This window comes from Camellia sinensis, chromosome 11 (assembly GCF_055761805.1).
Source record: "Camellia sinensis isolate YWXY chromosome 11, ASM5576180v1, whole genome shotgun sequence".
Lineage (NCBI taxonomy): Eukaryota > Viridiplantae > Streptophyta > Magnoliopsida > Ericales > Theaceae > Camellia > Camellia sinensis.
The window spans coordinates 177308062-177316976 of NC_138971.1; the positions used below are offsets into that span (position 1 = coordinate 177308062).

The 8915-nt window shown below is 36.8% G+C and overlaps 2 protein-coding genes across 2 annotated transcripts; both read right to left on the minus strand.

Moving 5' to 3' along the window:
• Positions 1–250: 250 nt before the first annotated feature.
• On the minus strand, positions 251–2486 carry LOC114279746 (Phosphoenolpyruvate carboxylase family protein). The gene has a single exon (XM_028222028.2). It carries the CDS (start codon positions 1583–1585, stop codon positions 509–511), a length of 1077 nt encoding a protein of 358 aa, XP_028077829.1. The 5' UTR covers positions 1586–2486; the 3' UTR covers positions 251–508.
• Positions 2487–2856: 370 nt separating this feature from the next.
• On the minus strand, positions 2857–7779 carry LOC114279747 (uncharacterized). Its single transcript, XM_028222029.2, has 7 exons — positions 6759–7779; positions 6509–6655; positions 6238–6336; positions 5144–5335; positions 4838–4957; positions 3974–4045; positions 2857–3309 (listed from the first exon to the last, which is right to left on the minus strand). The coding sequence occupies exons 1-7, from the start codon at positions 7047–7049 to the stop codon at positions 3085–3087; spliced, it is 1146 nt and encodes a 381-aa protein (XP_028077830.1). The 5' UTR covers positions 7050–7779; the 3' UTR covers positions 2857–3084.
• Between the last annotated feature and the right edge of the window lie 1136 nt (positions 7780–8915).

Consider the following 8915-nt stretch of genomic DNA (forward strand, 5'->3'; position numbering starts at 1 on the left):
TTAAAATTGACCCGCAAATAATCTCTCTTTTTACATGCCACTAAATCTTAATGTTGTGTTTGGTTAAAAGATTTAGAGATAGATTTAAAAAAAAAAAGAAAAAAATATGTGAAATTAAGTGAAATGTAAATATATTTTATTCATATTTCACCTAATTTTTTTCTTTTCCTTTTTGAAATTTATTTTCAAATCTCCCAACCAAATACGGGTTAAAAGTATTTCAGATCTCTAGCAATTGTTGGAAAAAGAATTTCTCCGTAACGAAAGCCAAACGATAGATTTGATGCCAATAGAAGTGTACAGACCAGGGCTAACAACCTCAGCATTCCCTGTATTGCCTGCCTGCCTGCCCGCCCGCCCACATGAAGGAAATCACTAGGAAAGCAAAAACACCCACTTCACCATCACATCTCCAAATGAAGAGAATAAGCTACTGCCAAAAGTTTTGGAAAAAAAAAAAGCACACTTTTTTCATGCAAAGCAGAACTCTCAACTCAAGCATTTATCTTCATTCGCTCCAGTACTTGTCATCAGCATCACCGTGTTTACCACCACCCTCCGCCGTCTCATCATCATCATCATCAGAGCCCTTCATCAAACTCATCTTAAACTTGTTCACGTCCTCCACCGCAGCACTCCTGAACATCCCCACATCCACCGCACCAGACACCATATGATACCCTCTCTGCCGTAGATCTTGAGGACCATCGTGCGGCATAGCAAACCCGGCCAAGTAGGCCCCACCACCTCCTTTTACTGCTTTCTCCGCCGTTCGCATCATCGCCCTCACTTTCTTGTTCCCAGGGTCCCACAAGAACCCCATGCTCGCACTCAGATCCAACGGCCCCATCTGAATGCAGTCCACCCCATCAACCGCCGCGATCTCCTGGATCTTCTCCACCCCCTCTTCCGACTCCACCTGGCACATGATCATCAACTCTTCCTCGTAATTACTCAAATACCCCTCGTCTATGCCGTAACTCGAAGCCCTAACCACGGTGTGGGCCGATCCACGGACTCCATTGGGCGGAAACCTGCAATACGACACTGCTTTTCGGGCCAATTTTGGGTTGTCGATCATGGGAAACATGATGCCCTGTGGGCCCAGATCGAGGGCTTTCTTGGCCCACATAGGGGAAGACTCCGGGAGGCGGAGGATGGCGGGAGTACGAGTAGCGGCGAGGGCGTGGAGGCAAGGGAGGGCGTCGGAGATGCCGCCGTGGCCGTGTTCCATGTCGACCACGACGAAGTCGTAGCCGGCGAGGCCGGAGATCTCGGCGAGGGTGGGGGAGAAGCTGAGGAGGAAGAGGCCGTAGAGGGTTTCGCCATTTTTGAGACGGGATTTGAGGGACTGTGGGGCGGAGGTTGTGGAGAGATCGGAAGTGATGGGGATGGAGGAGGATCGAAGAGGGGTTTGGGAGGTGATGGGTTTTAGGGTTTTGAGGGTCAAAGGTGGGGTTGAGAAATGGGAAATTGGAGGTGAGAGGTGGTGGAGGTGGGGTGGGGTTTTAAAGGGATCGGAATGGAGTGGTTGTTTTCTGAGGGTAGAGAGAGACGAAGAAGTGGTGCAATTGAAGGACGCCATGGTGAGAGAGTGACGGGTGAGGAGCTTGAGTATTTGGGGGTTTAGTATTTTAGGTTGAGGATTTTGTAGTGTAGTGTAGTGTAGTGTAGAGGAGAGAAGGGAACAACTATGACCAGGGGACTAGTTTTGCCGGAGTTATTTTAGCTAAGAAAAAACTTGGTCCAAATTTATATGACTCAAATGTATTAAAATTTTGTTTTGAAAGTTTTCAGCGGAGTTATAAATTTTTGAACACCTCACATTACTGTTTATCCAAATTATCTAATAAAAATAAAATAATTTAATTTAATTAATAAAATAAAATATTATATTTAAATAATAATTATTTTTTTCTTACAATTATCAAATCAATTATAAAAAAAAATATTAAAATTTATTTTTAATACAACTTTTTAAGAAAATGAGAGAGAGCACTAATTAGTGCTATCACTAATGATGTGGCAGTAAGTCCCACCACGAATGATTTGATGTTTTGACCTTAGTGTTGTATTTTTTTTTTTTTTTATTGAGTGTCATGTCATTAGTGCTCTTTTTAAAGCTCCAAAATTAATGACCTCTATCATTGTTGAACTTTTTAATTAGGCTAAAATAATAAAAAAAATTCTTAACAGGTCTTATTTTTCTAGTAAAATTTTTGAACTTATTTGATATTTTTCCTACATTTTAATAAAAAATACAAGTAGATAGAAACAATCATAAATTTCTTTTTAGTCTACTTTGGGCAACGATGTTAATATGAAATAATTATGAAGCCATAACGTCGGTCAAAATTTTGGCAACTATGGTTGAGAACGTGTTTCCGAGGCAAATTCAATTACCAGTGGAGCTTCACCATTTTCCATCATGGCAGTGGCTTTGATCCAATACAAGACTGGACCGTGCTGTTAGGCCTGTGGGGGCTCACTACGGGTTTCGTTTTGATAATTCGAACCGTTCAATGTATAGAACTCGTCGAGTACTATATACTTGTAAAAAATCACGTCGATTGGATATCGATAGCTATATGAACAAAATAATTTTTTATCAACCGTTAATTTTTTTACCGTCCATTTTTTTTTATACAAAACTGATTTGATCACATAACTATTGATATCCGCTCAACGTGATTTTTTACAGGCATGTAATACTCAACGAGTTCTACACATTCAACGGTCCGGATTAACAAAACGGGCCCAAAAAAATGAACCCCATGGGCCGAACTGAACGGGTCCAGTCTTGATCTCAACTTGAGACAAGCTGGACCCATACATAGAGAGAGAGAGAGAGAGAGAGAGAGAGAAATAAGTTGTATGAATCACTAATATGAAACAACACATCATCATATCCAATCATCATGCCGATTCTAAGAAACAAAACTTCAAAAAAATGCAGTGTTCAATGCCATTGCATCCGGCAAGCAAAATTGGAAGAGAAGGATGGTGCAATGGCAGTCCTGCGCATCATGCACAAATGCCGTAAAGATCTCAGCAAGAAGATGGCAATACCACGGGATTATCTGCTTAAAGCTTCAAAGCACCTCTTGCCATGGCCAGTGCACCCTCAAAACTTTGATTACCACCAATAAACCCACTCATGTGGACAAAAACACAACCTGGGATTCCAGCCTCCTTTGATAGTTCCTCATCTCTCAAGCCTCGCCATTGAGATGGGAGTGCTTTGCGGCACTCAAATTTATCCGGAGATATTCCCATTGCCTGCACCCGCCACTGTTTGGCCCTTTCATCCTGAAATTTATTATGTGGGTATAATTAAATCACGAATTTCTTCTCAAAAGGCAATTAGAATTGGTACATAAAATAAATTTGGCGAAGAATGAAAGAAAAAAAAAAAAAAAAACAACAACAACAACAACAACAACAACAACAACATGATATCATGAGAGATATAAAGAAAAAGGGAAACTAGGAGACACTATCACTATAAAGAAACAAAAACCAAATGCTCAAAGTTAGAGTTCTAAAAATATTGCCAGACCTCATCACAAAGAGCTGACATTTTGCTCCCTTCCAGATTGAACAAAATGCCAGGGTATATAAATATGCAAAGGTGTCTGTAAAGCCTACACTCCTCACATAAAGTATATTCATGTTTGACATTTACTTCCAAATATGCAAGGGCAGCTTAACCAAATGGTAAAGCTCGACATAAGCATCTTGTTGGCATGGGTTCAAGTCACGGAATCAACCTAACTATAAATGGAAGTAAGATTGCCTGTATCTTGTCCTCCCCAGAACCTGTCTCATGCACCAAGTCACCCTTTTATGTCACAATTACATGCACATACAGTCAGATCTTATCTAAGAAGAAGAATTGATGTTGGAGAATGTGCTAAAGACCATCTCATGCCAAGGAAGGAAATCAAGAATGGCACAAGATAGACAAGAATACCTCGTAAAGAACATATTTAATGGGTGGGTCAATCTTCATCTCCTCCTCAAGCTCAAACAGGTGAAGCTTCCACTGTCAAGCAGATAAAATCAAATAAGAATCCTAGAAACTTCTATGGACATAGTTAACAGAAATAATTTTTTTGTTAGCATTATTAAGGCACATCATACATATGACAAGAGGTTCGTGCATAAGATTATGTACTATCATTGTCAGCGGTAATATGCTTTTATTCAGGTTTAGCTAGTAGTAGTTTAAAGGCCACCTTAAACACAGTAGCTGTAATGTAAAATGTTCTAAGAAGTAAATCTCAACGAAAATAGACTAATTTGCAGCCATAAACTTGGGACCCAAAACTGTAGAAGAACAGTATACTAGCTTTACTAACTACCGAAGCAATTGTTGAGAACTTTTCCTCCCTTCAAACTGATAAGCACTGAAAAGCAATTACTTTCCCTTGTAGCTTAGTTTGCGAGCCAATTAAGCCAAATAATTCTCCCAAGCCCCAGCAACAATATCTCAAGTTGAATCAAGAAGTTATACCACATGATTTGATTACTCCTTGTTTGAGACATCCAAATAGTTTTCCACTGACCAACCATTTAGCTGGCAGGTCTTTGCTATCAACTTCTTGTACAAACACAGCAGCTTAACATTGCTACTAGCTAGTCACCAGAGAAATATGCAATAATACAGTACAAACGTTGGGAAACTCGTTGAGTAGAAAACAACTATCAATTCAATATAAAGAAAAATAAAATATCAAACTGATAAATTAGCTAGAAATATTAACTATGACAAAACCTGGTGAGGAAAGACGAATACATTAGGCTGATGGAGGAGGTATCATCATCGACTACTTACAGGGCAAAATCTATTCAAAACCATAATTTCTCCACTGGGATCAATATCATGCCTTGCTGCAAGACACTCCATAACAATCGACCGTGCTGGCAACCATGATTTTGCATGAAACCGCACACTCTTCAGAAAGAAAAGCATTATCAGAAAAAATGAAAATAAAAGCGAAATATATATAAAATGATGATCCATAAAACCCTTCATTTGTTTCAACCCTTTAAAATTCAGTTGAAGTTACACAGAACCTTCACATGGAGATGAAAAAAAATGAACTAAAAGGGAAAGTGGTATATTTCAAAAAAATCTCACATCCAAAAACTCACTGCCAGCCAAAGCCATTGCCTGTTGAAAGGCTTCATTCTCCTTCTCAGGTGACTGATCAGGGTCCATCCAATCCAAATTCAGTCTTCCAACTCTTGAGGACAAATGTGTATTATTCACATATTTTGGAGGCTGGTCTGTGTCATATCGATTAATTCCGTTATCAATGGCATCAATTGCCTGTAACAAGCAAACGAAACATTAAAAATTATTGATTTACACCACCAGCACATAGCTCAAGTAAAAAGAATGACCAACTTTATTATTATTTAAATATAAAAATTAAAATAAAATAATACTCTTTACATTGAGTACAGAATTCTTGTCCCTAAGGAAAAAATAATTTCAACTGAAATCTCAGTGCACAAAACTTATAATTTAGCAATGTTCTTGCAATCTATGCCCCCCCACCCACCCACACCCCGTCTTTCTTCTACTCCAACAACAAAAGAAAACCACTTAAGCCACTAATCATATCTGAAGTCTTCTGAGATCAAGCTGCCCTTGCTATGACACCAACCCAACATACTATTGGATTTTGTTCTCCAACTAGCCTCGTCAGCATAGATCAGTAACATACAGTTGGAACAGTTTTGGAAAAACTGATGAACAAAATTAGATCCCCCTTTCCCCAATGATAGTAGAGACTCACACATCAATTCACTCTCCCCTATGGCATAATTTTCTTCTTTATAAAATAGTAACCAAGGAACAATTTATTTATTTTTTTTCTTTTTTCTTTTTCCCTTTTCTTCTCCACAATTGGCCCACACACTTTCAAACCCAGCTAATTGTGGGATTATGTCCTAGATTTCTGGTACCACCACCAAGACACCTTATGAACTAAGGTAATTGGCACATTCCTCAAATATCACTTATGAATAGAGTTACTTTGGATTTCAATTTAAAAACTATGCCAAAACATCTACAAAGTGTCCATACTAGAAAGTTGCTGGTGAGATGTTGGTTAACATTTTCCTTTGGTTTTTTCTTTCAAACATTTGGTATCATCAATACAATTAATTAGTAGGAATAAAATTTCCACACAATTGAAAAGCACAAGAAAGATGAAATATTTGTACCTCCATGAAACTTTTGTAAATAGCTAAAAATAACTGATGCACATCTGGATGTCCTTGGTCAAGCTGAAGCTCATTTGCAATTATCTCTATCCCATAATGCTAAAGACATAATAGACAAATTAGATTACATGAAAAGCAAGCACCATAAAATAAAATAAGTTTCAAAGTGTATAAACACAAAATTTCATATACTATAGCAGCAAAGCAACAAAGCTAGGAGGCTCAAAATGAACACAATCTGAACCAATTATAAGCAAGTTTGATTTTTTACTTTGTAAACAAGACCCGCACTACTGAGCTTAGTAGTGAAACCATGTCCGAAAACCTGGTCGAACCCTTTCTGGTGATGATCGTAGCGGTCTCTACTCGGATCATAAACTCCCCCAACATCAAGCACAGCATCAAGGGTTTCCAGCATCTGCAATTAATTAATTGTGCCGCCGATGGATGAACTTGTACATGTATAGTAGTAGTATATGCATATATGAATGTTGGATTGGAACACATTTTCAATACTTAACCTGAGGGTCTCTGGTTCGAACGATTTCGGCGGCGGAGAACTTGTTGGTGAGGCGAATCATGAAGCAGCCCAAGGCTTCGTCGCAGTGGAAGCTTCCGTTGTGAGTGCCGACTACTCGCTTCGAAGGGGAGTAAGTGGGAGAGCCTGCTGAGAAAGCAGAAACCCTAGTGTTGTTTGACGACATGATGATAGAGAAAATGAAGGGTCTGTTGAGGAAGGTCAGTAGCTTCTGGTTCTGCCCTCTTGTTGCGACTCTCAACATAGCATGCCGAGTAATATATGCTTCTAACATCGAACCCGATTATATCTTAGCCGCATGCCAAAATTTTTAGTTTTTTTTTTAGCAATTTTGTCGCAAAAATGTAAAATAAATTAAAAAATTAATAACATAAAGGATCACATTCAAATTATAATCATTTTATTTTTTTTTCTTACAAAAATCAAAATCTCTATTGTAAACCAAACTCTTTAACTTTGATTTTTTAATTATTTTAGTAATCAAAAAATCAACCCATATTTCAAACAAACCCCTAGAATAATGATTAATCGTACTAAAACTAAAATTCTAATTTGAACTCTAATGATATGATATTACAATATATATATATATATATATATATAAATATCACATCATATAGTGACTCTCATCATTAAAGCTTTCATATTGGTCTGCATCTTCTACAACATGTTACAAACAAAACGAATTGTACAACATGCTCTAAAACCCCAATTTTTTTGGGTAGCCCTAATGTCTAGGTGACAAAGATGGTATGTATTGACTTCTTGTTCACTAATATTAAGGAGTATAAATAAATAAATACAAGCGGAAAATAAATAAATAATTTCTTTTTTTTTAAAAAAAAATGAGACTTATTTATAAGTCATTTTTCAGGTACTTATGCTAGGTTAAGTCCTGTGTAATTTCTTATAGAATCTCAAATCCTATTTAGATAGGAATGTATTCCACAAGATCCTACATAAACGTAACGTGACGTGACACTTACATAAACGTAATGTGACACCTACATAAACGTAACATAACGTGTCACATTACGTTTCGCAAACTTAATGAGTTTTTATTTTTTTAAATTAAATGTGAAAATGTTGCTAGTTTATGTTGGTGTTTTATGTTGGTGTCACGTTACGTTTCATATAAATATAATCTATGGTAACATTCAATATTTCCATAAATCATAGGTGTCACATTACGTTTATGTAGGTGTCACGTTACGTTACGTTTATGTAGATATGATCTATGACAACATTTAATTTTTTATATAGGAAATTGAATGTTGCCATAGATATAGGAAATTGAATGTTGTCATAGATCATAGGTGTCACGTTACGTTTATGTAGGTGTCACGTTACGTTTATGTAAGTGTCACGTTACGTTCAGGTGTCACGCTACGTTTATGTAGGTATCACGTTACGTTACGTTTATATAGATATGATCTATAATAATATTCAATTTCCTATATATAGTTTTATTTATGATATTAACAACTAATATTAAGGGTAAATGTGCCAACAAACTTCCCACAGGACTTATGGAAACATAAATTTTTTAGTAAGACTATGTAGCATAATCTCCTTAATAGGACTTATAAATAATTTTTCTAAAAACAGAAGAAGATAAAATATCAATTAATTCTTCTAATTTTATTTGGGTTTTTAAAGTGATTCTTAATTTATTTGTTTAAATAATTATGTCAATGCAGATTAATCCATCTCTAGATGTGAGAAAAACTATCCTACAATTAGGATAATACTTGACAATAATTCAACTGTCAAATCTTAAAATATGGAGTTCACAATACTGCAATAAAATATGGCCAGCCAATTTCTAGACTAGGGTGGACTACTAAATGCTTCACATTAATACATCAATTCTATTTGCATGTAAATTGGAAAGTGAGAGTTTCATGTCTAGCTGTGTTTGAATCTTGAGTTTGTAAAATGAAACTTGCAATTCCTCAATTACTGATCTCATTTTGTGTTTCTCTTTTGCTATATAAATTGCACCACAAGCTGGAAATCAGTGGCCACTCTGATTCATGTAATCCTCCTCTCTCTAACCAGCTTCAGGCTTCTGAGTAATCTCCATGGCTCTTCCTTTAAGCTTGTAGCTATTCCCAGAAGAACAAAATCATGACAACTT